The sequence below is a fragment of the Lontra canadensis genome, unplaced genomic scaffold (genome assembly GCF_010015895.1).
Source record: "Lontra canadensis isolate GAN:19392208 unplaced genomic scaffold, GSC_riverotter_1.0 scaffold45, whole genome shotgun sequence".
Taxonomy (NCBI): domain Eukaryota; kingdom Metazoa; phylum Chordata; class Mammalia; order Carnivora; family Mustelidae; genus Lontra; species Lontra canadensis.
The window spans coordinates 14,935,882-14,953,996 of record NW_022631039.1 but is presented as its reverse complement, the minus strand read 5'-3'; the positions used below and the strand labels follow the sequence as shown (position 1 = coordinate 14,953,996).

Sequence of the window (18,115 nt, the reverse complement as noted above, 5' to 3'; positions counted from 1 at the left end):
TTGCTCTCACTGTTGTAGGAGGGAGACAAGGCTTACCACTGGCATCGGATGAGTGAAGTGGAAAGGGAGATGACCTTGCTGTCTGGACAGTGTCGCAACCACGACGAGAAGCTTAGAGAACTGGCTGCTGTGCTTCAGCATCTGCAGGCACGGGTGGACCAGATGGACGGCGACAGCGAAGGGACACTGTCCTTGGTTCAGCGTGTGGTAGGGCAGCACTTGAAGGAAATGGGTGCCGACAGACTGTCGGGCTCTCAGGTAATGCTGAGGGGTTCTCAAGTGTTTGCTTTCTGTTTGGGGATGGACAGGAGAGGCGCTGCTGTGACAAGTGGTTGTGCTTTTTGGCTCTTGGGAGCAGTGTGCCGAAGGCCAGGGCCTTTCCTGATGCTTGCTGGGGACCGGGAGCTGCAGCCCGTGGAACACTGGCAGAGTAGGCATGCCGCTGGGGGCCGGGGGGCTGGGAGCAGCGGGTGTCGGGGATAGAGTCGCCGTGGGAGGCTTGCTCTTGGGAGCCACAGGTCCTGGTGCCGTCTGTGAGTTGCTCCTGACCTGCATTTTACTTTGACAAAGGGTTGAACCTACTCATTCAGTGAAGTTTCCCTGTCAGCTGTGATTTGATTTGCATTTCGTGCAACACTGATTCGAAATGTTCAAGTCTGTCATCAGTCTCACAGTAATGAAGGTCAGCGGAGTTGCTGTTCTGTGTGGAGCCCTGAACAAAAATGTCTTGTTTATTTAGTATCCTTGAGGAAAGAATTGTCAGTTTTCCCCAAAACTGGTGTTTATTTTCCTAAGTTTCAAAATGAGTATTTATTCAATATATAGGTATGTTGGAAGGAAGTCTTTAAAATATGTGTTGCCTGTTGCGCGAACAGCCTGCTTCTCCCTCAGTGTCTTGTCTCAGAGCCCCTCCCCCTCAGTTGTCCTCAGCACAGTAGAGGAGGAACTGCCAATCCCCCTCCCCCGCCTGGTGCAGTCTGTCTGCAGCCCGGGGACTCCCAGGCCTCCCCAAGGTCCTGCACAAAACTGGGTCCTGCCGTGCTCTTGAGCAGGCCTGTCTCTCGTCCCTGGAACCTTCAGCTAGACTTGGCCCCAGGCCGAGCGTCCCCAGGCCGGGTGCCCCCTGACAACCACCTTCCCTCCCACCTTTCAGGTTACTATCTTCTCACCTGTGACGGTGAATGAATGGCCCTTGTCTTGACTCTGGTCTGGCCCGAGGCGCATCAGTAGTTGTCACTGTAATGTGCTGATAGCACGGGGACCTGAGGGAACAGGGCACGCTGGCACCTTCTCCGCATGGCCCCAGGTGGCCATATGTGGAGTTCCCACATCTGCTCAAGGCGCACTTGGCATCCTGCATTGATTCCTCGGTCTTTGCTGCTTTTCAGCTGCTTGACCCTCAAACTGAGATGATTTGGGTCAAGTCCAGTTGACACAGTTGTGATCGGCCTGTTCTTACTGGTTGTTTGACAGCTTTGTTACATGGAAAGGGTGAACGGAACTTAGCTGGTTTTTTGCAGACAAGTTGGACCAGTAGGAAGGGTTGAAGCTCGTCTATCTCAAGGGAGATGCTGTTTGGGAAAAAAAAAAAAAAAAAAGCTGGACTGTTGCAGGTGGCCGATCATGAAATCTGTCCCTGTGGGCGGGACGTTTCCTAGGTGAGTGTAGAGCCACGGCAGGAAACCTGTTGATCTTAAGGAGGGTTTCTCAGGTGAGGCATTCTGAAATAATTGTCCCCACCACAGGGATGATACGGCTGTGAAATCCTAATTCTCTTGGCAACCTTCAGTTGTGGTGATTTCTTTCTCGTGCAGAGAGAAGAGATGACGGTTAAGAAAAACAACCAAGCGTCAGTTGTGTCGTGTTCTGTGAACTCTCAAATCTTACGCAGTCTGGGCTCGCTTTAGAACTGGGTTCTGAATTAGACTAGTTGAGTACAGCTTGAGCGTCGTCTTCTCACCCCGTTCTCCGGTGTGTTCCTGTGCGCAGGTGCGCCTATGACACTAATCCTGTCTCGGGCATCCCTCGATCCCAGGCTGGCTTCTGAAGCGGCCTGCGCTCAGCTCACACTGGTCCCCCCCACCCCAGCATGTGTTGGTGCCACGCGTCTGCGCTGCGCCGTCGAGCACGCCACCAGCTGCCTGGGCAGTGGGAGCCTAGCTTCCCAGCTGCACTGGCGGACAGCCGAGGGAGTGGACCCTCTCATCGTGGTGCAGAGTTCTGTGGCGGGCAGCAATGGTGAAGAAGCTCCCGGCGGCGTTTGTGGCCACCCTTTCTGTGTGTCAGCGACCTGGGTTTGTCTGTCTAGCTAGACTTCATCCCTGTGCTCTGGTTTATCTCGTTTTTAATTTGTTTTTAGGTAAGCCTCTATAAATTCATTGTGGTTATAATTTGGAAGAGATGGGGTCTGATTAATAAGCATGGCCTCCAGGAATGAAAGATTCAAGTTACTTTCTGTTTCTGTATCTTCTGGCCTGGGTCTCAGTCTCTTCAGGACGCACGGTGCCCGTCCCTGCCTTCTGAGCAGATGGTTGGCAGTGACTTCTCCAGGGACAGTATCTGACAATCCGCATGTACCTCTCCCTTCTAAGAATTGCTCAACAAGTTGGCTGGGCATAGGTTAAGCAAACCATAGTTTTTTAGCAGTTCCCTCGCTTCTCTGATACGCTTGTTGCTCTCTTATTTCACGAGCTGGAGGAGTAGCTTGTGTGTTCAGTGCTAGGAAAGGCCCTTGAGGCACGTAGGAAACTGTGCTGCGGGGCGGTGCTCTGGTCGGGTCCTTCCTAGAGCCTCGTCATGTGTCGCACACTGTGTGTGAGCTCGGAGAGCGGGTCGGTGTGTCTGTCCTCCCTCACGTGGGGGGCTGTCCACATGGCGTGTGTGCTCTCAGGTGAGGGGTAGATGTGTGGACACTGAGGGGCCCCCCTGAGGACGACAGGCCAGGCTGTGACCAGGCAGTCTCGTGTTTGGGGTTCTGTGTGGAAGCAGCGTAACTCCCACTTGTGTTCCTTTCCAAGAGTGACGCTGTGACTGTCCGCCAAGAGCAGGAGTTGCGCCTCTCCAACCTAGAAGACCTTCTTGGAAAGCTGACGGAGAAGTCTGAGGTATGCGCCTCGACCTTCCCTCTGCGAGAGGGCACCTGCATCCGTCTGTGTGCTCGCACTCCTCAGTCTGCGGGGAGAAAGCTTTCTCAGTGTTGCCTCCGCCCCGGGAGCTCATTATATGATTTGCACAAGGGTGTCTTTTTCATGGACTCCAAGAGAAAGGCATCTTTTCCAGGGGGCCTGAGTCCCTTTTTCTCCTTGAGGTCACACAGCCTCCTGCAGAGAGACTTTGTAGAGCAAGAACCTTAGTATTAATTTTCTATTGGAAAAACTGTTACTGTCAGATATTGGTGGGGGGCTGGCGGTGGCTGGGATGTTTGCACTGATCTGAGCCACAGGGATAGTGGCGCGCTCTGGCATGTTGGATTCGGGGCTGACATGGAGCAGCGTGGGGGTATTGGGGCAGCTGTCCTGTTCCTGCACGTGGAACCACGTGAGTCCCAGTCACCCGCTGACAGCAGGATCTGTGGTATCAATGGGGAGGGGACGGCTGGAGAAGGAAGCCAGAGGCCAGGAGCGTAGTCCTCGCTTTGTTTTGTGCTGGGGGATTCTGACCTCGTTCAGCTGGAGTTTGAATGGACACGGCTTCCCCACGTGGTGTGGTGGTGTTAGCCCCCATCTGTGAACAGACCCTGTTCCTGAGTCCTCTCTCCATGTGTGACTCTGTTAGGGTCTGGTCCTTCCCCTTTCAAAAACGACTTCCCAGAGGCGCCACCGGTGTTCTCCGTGGCCTGGGTGCTGGTTGCAGGAGCTGCCGTTTTGTATGTCCATCAAGGTGTTTCGTGTGATTTCTGCATCTCTCTGAATATTTCTTGTATGTCTTCTTAGGGTTTATTTTGAGGGATGCCTGGCTGGCTCAGTTGGAAGAGCATGTGACTCTTAATCTTGGGGTCGTGGGTTCAAGCCCCATGCTGGGTATAGAGATTACTTAAAAAAACAAACAAAAAAAGAACCGTATAATCCTTAAGAAAACAACCAAAAAACCCCACATTTATTTTGAAAAAGTAAAAAACCCTTGCCTTCCAACCAGCAGGCAGGTCTGGGCTTTGAACTAAAGGGGGAAAAGTCACGGGTAAATACATGTAGTTCCATATAGAAATAATGTTAAGTGTGTGATTTATGAAATGTTGGTATATAGCTCCTGTTAAAACAGTTCTTTCTCATACTTTTAGGCCATCCAGAAGGAACTAGAACAGACCAAGCTGAGAACAGCTAGGTAGGCTACTTTCAGATGAGTTAATACTGGTCTTGTGTTTGTGTGAACGCAGCAGACGTCCCTGAGGGGGCGCTGTGTGCACTGTGCGTTCTGGACTTTCTGGTGGACATGCTCCCAGCTGTGTCTTTCTGGGTGGCCCTTGGTGCCACCCGAGGACCAAGAGCCTTACTACCAGGGTGCTCTCAGAGCCAGGCCAGGACACTGGTGCGGGCAGACGTCTGCACCTGGGCTCGGTGTCATGGCAGCTGTTCAAGCATGTGTGTGGCTCTGTGTGCCCATGACCTCTATGTTTTTGGCAATCTGAGTGACCCTCCTGTCCCTGATGGTTTCCTGGGGGTGTGGTACGTGGGCTGCTTTTGTCCATCCCCCTGAATTCTCCTGGAAGTGTGGCCTTGCCCTTTCCTCGATTCACTCACCACACCTTTCCCCACAACTCTCATTTTATTGACATGAACTCTCTGCACTGCCCCCCCCCCCCCTCCACGTGTGTCTAGATGGGACGCCTGTCCTCTCCTGTTGCTCTAGGGTTTCCTGTTGCTCTAGGGTTTCCTGCAGCTCTGCTCGGACCAGACATGAGCTTTAACTAAGCACCATCCCATCTCTGGCTCCTGTGTGTGTTCGAGACCCTATGTTACTGCAAGTCCCATGTATCCTTCCTGAGGGATAGATTTGAGGGTTAATACATCTTACTCCCTTCCAGACCCTTTACTGCCATAAAAAGGTGTGTTGGTATGCTGACACACAGATCCTAAAAGGTTTATCCTGAAGTCTGCTTTTTTGAGGAATGAATTATTGGTGTCTCACCAACTACACTGACTTATTAAAAAAATATAATATTGCAATATATTGCGTCATAATGTATAATTCCTATATAAAATGGAATTATTAAACTGAAGCCATACATTTTTAATTCAGTTATCTGTTTCATTAGCTTGAAAATTTCATATTCAACCTTATGGTGATTATTGATAAATATTGTCTCATTTCTGCGGGTGCGTGACTGGACACGAACGGGGTGCGTGGACACACTGCGTGGACTGGCAGGGGCGGGGTCTCTGTGGGCTCTGACTCGAAGCTGATGTTTGGTGTCCACGTTAAGGTGGGACAGGTGGAGGCGGGTGTAGTCTCGACTGGTCTGGGGTGGCGCTGGTCCCCCCCGCCATGAGTCTGTAGCCACGTTGACGCATGCGTGACTGCTGACAGCGGACTTCTCTCCTCCTCCCTCCTCCCGTGCACTGACCAGCGGCGCTGAGGAAGAGCAGCGCCTCCTTTCTGTGGTCACGCACCTGGAGCTGGAGCTCGGTCGGCTGAAGTCCGAACTGTCCAGTTGGCAGCATCTGAAAAGCAGCTGTGAGGAGGTCCGCAGCATCCACGGAAAGGCAAGTTGGAAAGTCTTCTCACGGAAAGGAGAAGAACTCTTGAAGTTTAGGTTTATTAAGTTGATTTCAACTTTCTCTAGAACCTTTATCTTCTTACATATGAAGTGTTTAAACATCGGAGATAAAGTAGTGAATAGCTCTCCTGGGATTTCCTCTAACTCGTGAACTCTTCCCTGCGCTGCTTACCACGCTTCTTCACATGCACACGGCCACGTGCCAGCCCGGCGGGGTCACGCTGCCTCTGCCTCGTGGGGTCGCGTGTCGGGCGCATTGGGCCCACGCCGCCCGTACAGAGAAAAAGTCCGTACATTCGTACGTGAACAGCCGCGTGCAAACGCAGCCATGAAGGTTCGCATGGCAGACGTCATCGCAAGGCAGAGGCGGATTGGCGGGTTGGGAAAGAGGAATTCCGACACAGGCGGGACACTGATTTCCGCCCAGCAGAGAGCTCCTGAAGTCGCCAGGAGAGGGGACAGTGGGGACGTGGAGGAAGCATTCCCCTGGCGGTGTTTGCGAGGAGAAGGACAGGGCTCCCGGGCTGGCCTGGCGGCGGCGTGAGCACCAACAGCATTTTGGGGGTGGGCCGTCGAGGGGTGACGAGCAGTTACAAAGATGCACACTCTTAGCCAGTAGCAGCCATACTCTCGGGGCTCCCCCAGCAGAAGTGGAAGCGCTGGCAGGCGGGGATGGGCAGGGCGTTGTGGGGTGTCCGTGGTGTGCGATGCCCTGGAGCTCTGAGGGGCCGGGCTGGGCCTCCCTGCGTTATTTCTCCCCTGCATGTCTCTTGTGCCGAGCGACAGGGGGGTGTGGAAATGACGCTCAAGGGCGTTGTTAGCATACGTGAAGTAACACCTCAGTTGCTGGTGTGGCTGTTTCCTCGCCGGCCCAAGTTCAAAGACCAGGGGCTCCCCTGTCTCCGCACCAACCTCCGGGGCGCCCTGCGCTGAACACCTGCTGACGAGGTGGACGGAGCCGCTCTCGCCTCAGCCCCCCGGGTGCTCTCCTGTTCCCGTTGTCTGTAACGCAGCATTTCTGGAGCGGTTCTCAAACTGAAGGAGGAGAGTTGTCGCAGTTACAGGATGGATATTTGAGAAGCCTTGTGAGAGTTTCGAGGTGTTCAGGTGACGGGAGAGGAGTGTTGAGGGTTTTGTTAGAACCGTTACTTCACGTTCTGCTTGCATGTGGTTTTCCTAGGTAGATGCCCAGGTCCGAGAAAGCGTCAGACTCCTGTTCTCGGACGGGGGGCAGGGCGGTTCCCCAGACTGGCTGCTGCAGGCGCTGTCTTCTCGGTTCGTGAGCAGGGACGACCTGCAGGCTCTCTTACGGGATTTGGAGCTGCAGATCCTGAAGAACATTACGCACTACATCTCCGTGACGAAGCAGGTTCCGGATTCTGAAACTGTGGTGTCTGCTGCCAAGGAGGCGGGGGTTTCGGGAATCACGGAGGCGGTGAGTGCGTAGGAGACTGGGGTGCCGTGCGTGTTGTGCCCGAGCTGGGGCGGTGACGCCACGGGAGCTCAGTACAGCCCTGTGGCTGGGACCCAGCTGCTCGCATCCCAGAGATCCGTCCACCTGGGCGGCTGTAGAGCAGCTGCAGTCACAGAAATTGCCCAGGAGCGCGGTGCTGAGCTGCTGTCCCAGACCCTAGTCCTTGCTTTACTCTGGGGAACCCACAGATTCTCCTGCTCAGGATTGTTGTGGCTGTGTGAGCCCTGGGTGACAGGGCAGCCCTGTCCCACGTCCACGCGAAGGCCCCTGCAGTGGGGGCACAGGACTGAAACCCCCCCAACCCTATTGCCCCCAAATACAATTAACTGAAAAATGTGTTCTTGAAGGAAACGTCTGGCCTTCATTTTCCCATTAACTCTGAGTCTTGTCTTCCCCACGGTGCCCTTGGCTCCGCCCAGCAAGCACGCGTCATTGTCAACAACGCTTTAAAGCTGTATTCCCAGGATAAGACTGGCATGGTGGACTTCGCTCTGGAGTCTGGCGGTGAGTGAGCTCCTGCTTACTGAGTACAACGGTCACCTGGTGGCCAGCTGCTGCCTGCCCCGCTCACAGGCAGTCTGGAAGCTGATGCTGAGAAAGAGCATCATTCCAGGGACGCCCCTCGCACTCTCCATCTAGGGAACTGTCAGCCTCTCCCGTGGACAAGCTGCTGGGACCTGTGTGGCTCTCACAGGTTGGCAGAAGCCCGTGTAATTCCTTGCATCAGCAGAATCCCAGGCTGGGGGCATTTGAAAACTTTTGGGTTCTTCTGGGTATATCAGAGTTTCCTGACACAGAAGCATTGGTTGTTTGTGATCTGGCGTGGGGTCAAGTGTGATTTCTCTTTTTTTTTAATTGAAGTGTAGAAGTGCCATAACAGACGCTAGAGCAGCAGTTCTCAGACTATTTCCCAGAGCGCTCGGTGGCGTGAACACATGTCCCTCCAGGTGTCCAGTGAGCAGCAGGCTCATGCCTGCTGCACACCGGGACCAGCCCCGTGGGAGCCTTCCCTCCGTGGGGGCGACAGGTGGCAGACAGAAGGCTGCCTGTGATACCTCACCATGAGCAGAGCTGTGGGGGTGCTGCTTGAGTTCTGCAGAGACATGAAGGGGAACGTGGTGGTCTGTTAAGTTGGGGCAAGTGGTGCAAGGCACCGGGCTTGGGCCTCCGTCCTCTGGGCCAGGTGTGTGTGAGCCACCAGAATGGCGCTGTAGGGAAGCGTTGTGGTCCACACGTCTTCTGTCACCTGCCCCTCTGGTGATGTTTGGGATGGTGCCCCGGGACCAAGCATGGGAGCGGAGCGTTTCTTTGAGGAAATGGGTGAATGTCGCTACTGCATGAGGGGTGAAGGCTCCAAGGGACATCACGTATGCTTAGGGGAGGTTTTGGTATCTACCATCTGTGTCACCGAAAATTGTGGTTTTCTGAGTTTTTAAAATTTAGGACTTGAAGATCAACGGCTAGTGAACCAGCATTTTCTCAGAGAAAGGAGGTTCTTGATGCATGGTAGCTGATGAAAGGGTCAGAGAGCCCTGTAGGGCAGCTGTGACTTGGTTTACTCTCCCCCGCCAGTGTGGCCATCCGTGTGATGCCCCCGGTCAGGAACTGGTCCCTGCAGACTCTTTGCCGGCCTGAAGCTCCGCTGCGCGCGACCCCCTTGCCCTACCAGCATCCCCGAGTCAGGAAGGCTCTGAACTGTTGTCAGCGTATATTTTGTGGAGAATGACTTTTTTAGAACATTAAGTGATTTTAATTACACATTTTTGAAATGCAGTGATTTACGAAGAAACCATTTCAATTCAGAGACATCAAATGCTGTTCTAACCATTCAGCTGGGTCATTGTTTCCTCGGGCTCGTAGCTTATCCTGACAGACTTGTACATCCTGTAGAATTGTGGTAATTTTGATGATGCTGAACGGAAGGGTCTGTCATTACTCAGGGCATTCGTTGACTATGTAAGTTAAAGGACTGTTTTTATGGGGTCCATATTTAAGGATGCCAGTTTTTTTTTTTTTTTTTTTAATTTAAATGAGGCTAGAACATTTAAAAGGGTAATCAAGAGGTTCAGAAGTTCAGGTCTATTGATCAGCAAGGTCCAAGCCGTCTTGATTTGTTTAAATTCCTGGTTCTGCTGGCTCACGATCAGCGGAGGAGTCGGATTGCAGCCCCACAACTGCCTTTGTGGGGGGCTTGGATGGGCCCCCCACCTTGGCAGTCCCCCCGCCTGGAATACAAACTTCTCAGCAGCTTTTATTTTATACTATTTTTTTCTCGAGTATTTGTTGTTGCTTCCCACACCATCTTGTCATGGCACCAGCACCCTGTCTGCCTGATTTCCTGTTGAGGGGCCAATTGGATATATTTTTTGTTTCGTTTTGTTTTTCTTTTTAATGAAGATAGAATTTACATAAGCTAATCTTCACCCTGTTTGAGCATTGGGATTCAGTGGTTTTCAGTGTAGTTGTTTCGGAATACTTAGGTCACCCCAGATAGAGCCCTGGACCTGTCAGGTTAGCAGACGTGGCCCCCGACCCCGACCCCCCGAGCAGCCGCTGAGGTCTGCCCGTTGTCATGCTGGGGACGGTTGGCCCTCTGACGACACACACCTGTCAGGGAACCACAGTGCCTGTCGGAGCCGCTGCTCTTTTTTTTTTTTTTTTTCTTTTTAAAGGTTTTATTCATTTATTTGACAGAGAGAGATCACAAATAGGCAGAGAGGCAGGCAGAGAGAGAGGGAGAGGGAAGCAGGCTCCTCGCTGAGCAGAGAGCCCGATGCGGGGCTCTATCCCAGGACCCTGAGATCATGACCTGAGCCAAAGGCAGCAGCCCAACCCACTGAGCCACCCAGGTGCCCCTGCTCTTTCTCTAGTAAGAGGCACAGAAGCGCATTCCAAGTCACCGCTGCTAGAGTGGCAGACAGGCTGCTGCTTTGGGGGTGGCGCCTGTGTCCCCCGAACTTGGGAGATGTCCATGTGAGGCTGGGCTGACCGTGAACTCAACTGCTGTTTGTCAAAGTGGAAGCTTGAGAACGTTCAGCCGTTGCAGCGAATCCCTGCCGGGTGGTCCCTGCAGGGGGTAGACCCCTGCCCGAGGGTCAGGGGCCCGGGTCGGGGGTTGCTGAGGCGGCTCTGGGTTGGTTGCCAGGAGTCAGTAGCCGCGAGTCAGGGGTCAACGCAGAATGCTGAGGTGGCTCTGGGTCATCGGCTGGGGGTTGGGGATCAGCGCAGACACTGAGGTGGCTTTGGGTCGGGGGCTGGGGGTCGGGGGTTGGCGCAGACGCTGAGGCTGCTCTGAATCTTGTTTTAAGGTGGGAGCATCCTGAGCACGCGCTGCTCTGAGACATACGAGACCAAGACTGCGCTCATCAGCCTCTTTGGGATCCCGCTCTGGTATTTCTCACAGTCCCCGCGCGTCGTGATCCAGGTGAGTCCCGATCTGGCTGCCCCTCCCCTGTGTTACTGGGGGGTAGCCAGGAGCCGCTCTATGGCCGCCCGTGAGTGTGACATGGTGTGTGTCCCTGCAGGGGGCTGCTGGCCCGAGGGCTTAGCTCTGGGGGTCCGCACACCCATGGGAGCCCTCCGGTGCCCTGGCTTTGGCTGTGCCTAGCACCCTTGTCCCCCCGGTGCATACCTACAGCGTGGCCCGGCCCCGCTGATGGCCGCAGGGGTCCCTGCTGAGACGGGTTGTGTTTCCCTGCTTGTTGAAGGGGCAGAGCGGGTGGAGACCCCTCCCCTGCGCCACTGTGTGTGGCACGTGGCTCACACCAGCTGGTGGGGCTGCCCACGCTCCCTCGGGGCCTCCGGGGCCACCCATGGGCTGCACAGCTGCACGAGGCTCGTGTCACACAGTTCAGTTACGGAGGCTGGGGAGGAAGGACTTACATCGTCACACGTGTGCGTTTGTTTCCTAAAGTGCTGCCTGTGCGGCTGTTCTGAAGAAGAGTCGGACAATTCCTCTTGTGTGAAATATCCCCACGGTGGTTGTCCTTTTCTTTGAAAACAAGAGTTTACTAATTCATCTGACCGTGAAGTATCAGTTAACTTAAAATTTCGATGCCCTGGTGCTGTCTTCCTCCTCTGGTCCTTGGGAACCCGGCTGTGATGGGTGTGCATGGGCGGCCTCCCTGCAGGCGTGAGCACCGGCCAGGCGGTGCCATCGCTCCCCCGGCTCCAGTTTGTGGCCGCCCACAGGACCCCCCCCGGTCAGGCATCGCCTCGGTAGCCTCAGACAGTGCGGAGGGCTGGATGTTCCTGGTGTCCCCGTGATGCCACACGGACCCCGCGGCATTGTGTCTGTGAGCTGACTGCATCCGGCGGTCTCCAGGAGCTGGCATCCGGATGTTAGCCGTGTGAGCGAGGGAGTGCGTTGTCAGGAGATCTCCCAAAGGAACCGGAACGGGGAGGGTTGAAGAGGAGGAACCATTATCTGGAATGAAATTGGAGGAATAGGCGATTGGCTTCTTAGAAGTAAAGAGAATTTTTGTAGGATCTGGGAACAGCAAACACAGCATCGCCTCCTACTTCCGTGACCGAGCGCCGGTGGGGCGTCCGAAACAGCTCCCCAGCCCTCCTGGGGCTCAGGCCCAATCCTTTTTGTAGAGGGCACAGCCGGGGCTCACTGAATGGGGCCACTCCCTGGGAACCCATGCAAAGCCCAGTCTCCTCGGTGCTGGGGAAACTGTTCCCAGGGAGGGGACTCCTGGAGGCACTTTGCTGTCAACAACGCCCAGAGGGGTGCCCAGGGGACCTGCAGTGTCCCTGCAGCGCCATCTGGGGACAGAGCGTAACCCTGGAGGGCCCAGATCATTTTCACAGGGCAGGCAGAAAGGCTGCATGGTGAGAACAAAGGATCCACCAAGAATGACTTACAAGCGTAAGCATCTGGCAGAGGGATCCCCACGCCCCTGCCCCTTCCCTGCCTGCTGCATTGGGAGCGCACACTCAGCTAGCCTGGCAGTAGGCATGGTGGCTCCTCTCTGGCTGTTCAAAGTCCTCCCAACAAAATACCCCACACCTGTCTTTTTTTTTTTTTTTTTTTTTTTTAAGGTTTTGTTTATTTGAGAGAGCATGACGGGGGAAGGTCAGAGGGAGAAGCGGACTCCCCACGGAGCAGGGAGCCCCATGCAGAATTCAATCCCAGGACTCGGATCATGACCTGAGCCGAAGGCAGATACTTAACCAACTGAGCCGCACAGGCGCCCACGCCTGTGATTTTTTGTTTTTGCCAGTGTATCTTAGGGATAGCAGGGGACTGCTGGGTCAGAGGGTCACTGGGCGAGGAGCTCTGCTGGCTATTGCCAAATGATGCTCCTTAAGGGGGTATGTTGTGCGTACCGACCAGCCGTTAGCATGCAGGGTTCCACGGGTCCCAGTGTTACTGTAGATCTTTTTGGTGAGAAAGGACGATATCTGTGGCTTAAGTGTGTATTTCTCTTGTTACTCTGTAGGTGGAGCACCTTTTCCCATGTTTGAGGGCCATGTAAATTTACTTTTTTTTAAAACATGCTTGCCTCGCCCAGTTTTGTTGAAGGTGCCGGCTGTCATAAATGTTGGGAGGCTCACTCCCGTACTGGAGACGGCCCCGCTCTGGGGCTCAAGCTGCACATGCCTTTCCCCAGTTTGTCGTTTCATTTTGCTTATCGTGGTTTTTTTACTTTGCAAAAAGTCTTTCGTGTTATTATTGTTTTTGTGTTTCTGTATTTCAAGTTTTAAAATGTCAGGTGCATTCTAAAGAGCTCGTATCCCTGCATTTGACCCTTCACAAGGGGGTTTGAGCTGAGCAGCCTCCCTTCGGACAGGTGTGTGTTTATAAACGAAATGTTGTCAACAGTAGGTTTCCTCTTCCTTACGATTTCCTCCAGCTTATTTCATTGTAAGAATACAGCAGATCACTTGCGTCTATGCCATGTGTTGATTGATTTCCTGTGATAGGTGAGGCTTCTGGTCACCTGTGGGCTGTTACTGGTTAAGTGTGTAGGGAGTCAGAAGTTCCAGATGGAGTTCTCACAGTGAAGGGAGGGTCAGTGCTCCAGCTCCCACATGGATCAAGGGTCAGGTGGACTAAGTCGTCGTCTTCTGCCTCTTCCCTAGCCTGACATCCATCCAGGTAACTGCTGGGCGTTCAGAGGCTCGCAGGGCTACCTCGTGGTCCGGCTGTCCATGAAGATCCACCCCACCACCTTCACCCTGGAGCACATACCGAAGACGCTCTCGCCCACGGGCAACATCACCAGCGCCCCCAAGGACTTCGCCGTCTATGTGAGTGAGCTGGCTCCCGTTCTTCTCCTCCTCCCGCTCTGGGACCTGCCTGGAGATGAGCCCAGTGGCAGAGGCTGGCTCCTGTCCCCCCCACCAAGCCCCTCAGTGCTCTCAGCAGATCTGATGCGGAGGGCGCCATCTCAGTCCTACCCTGGGGAGGCAGCTTATAGGAGTGTGTTTGCTGTCCCCAGCCTATGGACCTGCCGAGTTCTGTTTCCAGAGAACGTAGGGCCGTTGGGCTGTATGCTGTTTCCTGCTCAGTTGACAGGACATTTCCCACACACAAGTTGAAAAAAGAGCCCCCAGAAAAGCCATTGTTCATGCTGCGTCATTTTCTGCTCTCTCCTTTCTCTCTAAAAAATATAGTCAAGAAAACACAGTTCATAAAATTCTGTTTCTTGGTGTAAAAAACCAAACTTTCCATAGATATTTTTTGATGGCAATTAATTTTTTTTTTTTTTTAAGATTTTATTTGAGAGAGAATGCACAGAGCAGGGGGAGCAGCAAGCAGAGGGAAAGGGAGAAACAGACTCCCTGCTGTGCAGGGTGCCCGATGCAGGGCTCTATCCCAAGGACCCTGAGATCATGACCTGAGCCACAGGCAGACCCTTAACCGACTGAGCCACCCAGGTGTCCTGATGGCATTAACTCTTTGCACATATCTTTAAATAGCACAAAATGCCATTTTGTAGCTAAACCCAGATGTATCTCTCCAGTTTGCCTGCTGTGACAGATGTATCTCTCCAGTTTGCCCGCTGTGACTTGAGCTCTCCCTCACTCCCTCAGACCAGGTGCTCACAGCCCTGCGTGCCTCACTGCAGAGGGGGCAGGCAGGGCATGAGCGTCTGCAGGGCCCCTGACCCCTTGCTGCGGGCGGGTGACCAGCACTGACCTCCCTGTGCCCTCTTATTCTAATCTCTGCTAACTTGACAGGTGAAAACCGCATATTTCATCGATGTTGCTGTGCATTTCACACGTACTTTCCTTTGTTTTTTGTAGGTCCATTTCGTTTTAACTCATTTATCTTTTGGGATCTTAGCTTCCTCATGCATACCTGAGCTACTCTGTACAGAAACGCTAGTCAGGGGTCACGTAGAGATGCACTTCCCGGTGTCGGTCTTGATTCTGCATTTGGCCACATGTGCCCATGGCCCATTGTTGCCTCCATGCATCCCACACCAGGCAGTCCTTCCCCGTGACGACGCACTCTAGCAGTCACCTCTGTTTCCTATTGGTGACTTCCTTCTTGTGGCAACACACACAGCACAGCCCCGCCTTCCCTGTCTGAAGCATGTAGTTCCCTGGACAAAGCTCCTTCACACGGCTCTCCCTCACAGAACCTGCTCATCTTCCCTGATGTAGACTCTGCCCCCACTGCACACCAGCCCCCGGCACCCCCGTCTGTTCTTGGTGTGAGGTGGCCCGCCGTCCCTTTTCCAGGCTCCTCAAGTTCCACTTGGGGCGTTGAGGGCACTGTGAGCCACTGGGTGACGGTGGGGTCTGTGCGGTTGTACATTCAGTCCCATGTCTCCCGTTAGCTCGCCAGTTGTGGTGTGGTCTTGCCTACCTGTGTGACAGGAGGAGTAACGGCTGCCTCGCAGGGCTGCCGTGATTGTGTGAAGCCCTGAACACAGTGCAGAGCATTTGACAGGACTTCTGGGGAAGACCATAGTGATGCTTGCCTCCTCCCATCCTAACGAACGGCAGTGTCCTTTTTCCTTTACTTGATGACTATCTGGTTTTGGTTTCAGGGATTAGACAATGAATACCAAGAGGAAGGGCAGCTTCTGGGACAGTTCGTGTATGATCAGGAAGGGGAGTCACTCCAGATGTTCCACGTTCTGGTAAGAACTTGCACTGCTCCTGGGGGCCTGTAGGTTCCTTCTGTCCGGTGGGCAGGAGAGCTGCCGGGGTGCACGTGGGCGTCAGCACCGGAGGAAACTGGAATCTGAGCTTCCTAGTTCTTCCCAAACGAGCCTTTGTAGTGTATATTTTGCTCTGCACACAGGCGTCCTGTTTTTGATGCTGAAAGTAAATCTGTGGCTTGTGAGGAGTCCGTTTGCCTGAGCTCTGTGTCTGACGATAGATGACGGAGTTGACACGGACACTGAATTTCCCACATGGCTACTTCTTGTCGGATGGCAGAGTTGGGGAAGTGACTGGGCCTGGGCTGTTACTGTGAATCAGGTGTTTCCCCTCCCCTTTCCATTTCAGAAGAGACCTGATGGAGCTTTCCAGATAGTGGAGCTTCGGATTCTCTCCAACTGGGGCCATCCTGAGTACACGTGTCTCTATCGGTTCAGAGTTCATGGAGAGCCGGTCAAGTAGAGACCCTCCTGTGGTTCTTGTACATTTTGTATATACGGGGACAGCCTCAAACACTGGAGCCCTTCCTGAACCGGGCGCGTGGAGCTCCGGGAGGACGCCACCCTCAATAAACGCCGCCCACTGCCAGTGGGGGCTGACGCCCGGCTCGCTCCTCTGTCCGCAGGAAACCCTGCCTGGCGAACGCCTGGCTTCCCCGAGACCCGCTGGCCACGGCCCGTCTCTGCGGGAATCCGGCGGAATGCGTAGTTGTTCTGGGGGTTTGTTTTTGAACAGAAAGCTCTTGATACTTGTATACTCTCGGCATCAGGAACAGAGCGAGTGAAGTTAAAGGTCAAAGTGTTCGTGAAGGTTTGGTATTTAGCCTTTCACTGGCCCGTCTAAAGGACTTTGGGGGCAGACCTGTTTCATCTGTTCCATCCAGCACACATTTCTTTCAGGGAAAAACGTCACCAAATTTCAGAGTTCTGAACTCCTTTCCTTTAGGAGAGGGCTGCTTCTTTATTCAGCACCAGTAGTTAGTTTAAGTTCCCAGGTGGAGGAAGGGAATAATTTTTTCTACTTAGTTTGCTCCTGCTTGAGAAAGACTTTCAGAGTCAGGCCTGGATGTGTTGTTTCTGTTCAGAATCCGGGGTGGGTTGGTTTGTTGTGGGCTTGAAGTGGGTCTGATTTGAGAAGGGTGGTGGTCTGGATCTCAGCCAGGGCTGGAACAGAGGGCTCAGGTCTCAGCAAGTCTCCGCCCTTTGGGGCCACCCTGGAGTTGGACCTCACAGTGTCTGTAGGAGCCCAGAAATCCAACCTTGGGGATGACATCAGGTTTTGTTTTAAATCTTGCTGCAAAGTTGAACACTAATGTGCTCCCAGTCTTTCAGAATCTTCAGTTTTTACTCTGATGGTTCTCCAAGGACACTGTCCAGTGTGGCAAATTCACCATTACGTTGTAGGTTTATAATTTTTCTTACAGCGGCACTTTCTTCCTGGCTTTCGTCGGGATTTGCCTCTTAATACAACTGTTGGCCATTCTCAATTCCTAGGAGACTTGTTTTGCTTATAATTAATATTTAATATTTAGACTATTTTACTGAGCAGACTTTATAAATGAGATATTTGCAAGGCACTTAAAGTGTTAAAGATGTTTTAAAAATTATTTAAGTTTTATTGGGTTAAGACCGTTCTTTCCGTGTTCTCATAAACACTGTATTTTCAGAAACAGAAAGTGATGGTGCTGACTGGGGTTTTATGTGTACTGCACAACTGTCCTCAACTCCATAAAGTAGCATTTTTTTTCACTCTTAGAATTGGGACTCAATAATGCCTATGCAGTTTAGTTGGATAAAATGTATACAGATGTTTCAGATATTACAGGATAAATATATAAGTCAAAATTTCCTATATAAAACTAAATTCGGGAGTTGGGGTGGAAATATTTTGAATATTTATTTTTAAAGATGCAGAATAGGACTTTGTGCACGGTATTTTTGTAAATGCTTTTCAAAATACTTGTCTTTGGTAGTGCTGCTTTTGCTGCCACCAAATTGATAAGATGCTATTGAAATGTTTAAATAAAGAGTTTAAATTTTTAAAAGTGCATGTGATGTTTCCAGTGAAGAATAAACTCTTTCTTTCTTCTGTTTGCCTTGTTCCTGCCCCTGGGCGGGTGGGGGCGGGACTAGTGCATTTGCGTATTCCTGGGGCCTCTGCATTCTGGGGTTCCAGGTCAGCCGCCCTCTAACATGTCATCAGGGCGACTGCTACTGAAGGCAGGTGTGGGACACAAGCTCATTTTCAAGCCTACCCTGGGGGGTGGTGCATTGAGTAAACACTGTGTGGGGGTCACTAAAATAAGACTCACTGGTGAGCAAGGACCAGGTGCCTGTCCTTCAGGCTGCGACAGGGGAGCCCTGTGAATCTGGAAGGAACCCTGGAGGCCAGGACAGCCTGGGGCCCGGTCCAGCCTTGCTCCTGCCACCCCGCCAGTGGATTTTCAGGGGCAACGAGCATTCCCATGTTGTTTCCATACTTCTGTATACTCCTCTGCCCACTAGTAAAAATGTGCGTATCCTCCTCCGTCACTGCTCACACAGATGATGGCGGACTCAGCCTACTGTTTCCTGTCTCCCTTGTTGTGGTTATGGAACGGATCTTGGACATCGCCTATCCATAACGAGCTTGTTTAAAAAACAGCCCTACTGGGGCACCTGGGTGGCTCCGTGGGTGAAGCGTCTGCCTTCGGCTCAGGTCCTGGGATCCAGCCTCGCATCAGGCACCCTGCTCAGCGAAGAGTCTGCTTCTCCCTCTCCCCCTGCCTGCTGCTGTCTACTTGTGTTCTCTCTGTATCTCTGTCA

General features: G+C 53.0%; 1 protein-coding gene and 1 non-coding gene across 13 annotated transcripts in view; both read left to right on the top strand.

The window, feature by feature from the left end:
* SUN1 (Sad1 and UNC84 domain containing 1) overlaps positions 1–17,399 on the top strand; it is a 53,882-nt gene extending 36,483 nt beyond the window's left edge. For 10 of the 12 annotated variants that reach the window (XM_032872850.1, XM_032872848.1, XM_032872849.1 and 7 more), the window contains 10 exons: positions 19–258; positions 3,018–3,104; positions 4,277–4,320; positions 5,564–5,699; positions 6,894–7,148; positions 7,607–7,691; positions 10,496–10,611; positions 13,278–13,445; positions 15,197–15,289; positions 15,660–17,399. In XM_032872850.1, the coding sequence (XP_032728741.1) occupies positions 19–258; positions 3,018–3,104; positions 4,277–4,320; positions 5,564–5,699; positions 6,894–7,148; positions 7,607–7,691; positions 10,496–10,611; positions 13,278–13,445; positions 15,197–15,289; positions 15,660–15,773 (1,338 nt within the window). In that variant the 3' untranslated portion in view covers positions 15,774–17,399. Of the gene's footprint in view, positions 1–18; positions 259–3,017; positions 3,105–4,276; positions 4,321–5,563; positions 5,700–6,893; positions 7,149–7,606; positions 7,692–10,495; positions 10,612–13,277; positions 13,446–15,196; positions 15,290–15,453 lie in introns of those variants that run through there. The other 2 variants (XM_032872841.1, XR_004384407.1) reach the window with 2 other exon arrangements.
* On the top strand, positions 3,950–4,022 carry TRNAK-CUU. The gene has a single exon. It is a non-coding gene; the product is annotated as a tRNA-Lys (tRNA).
* Positions 17,400–18,115: the final 716 nt, after the last annotated feature.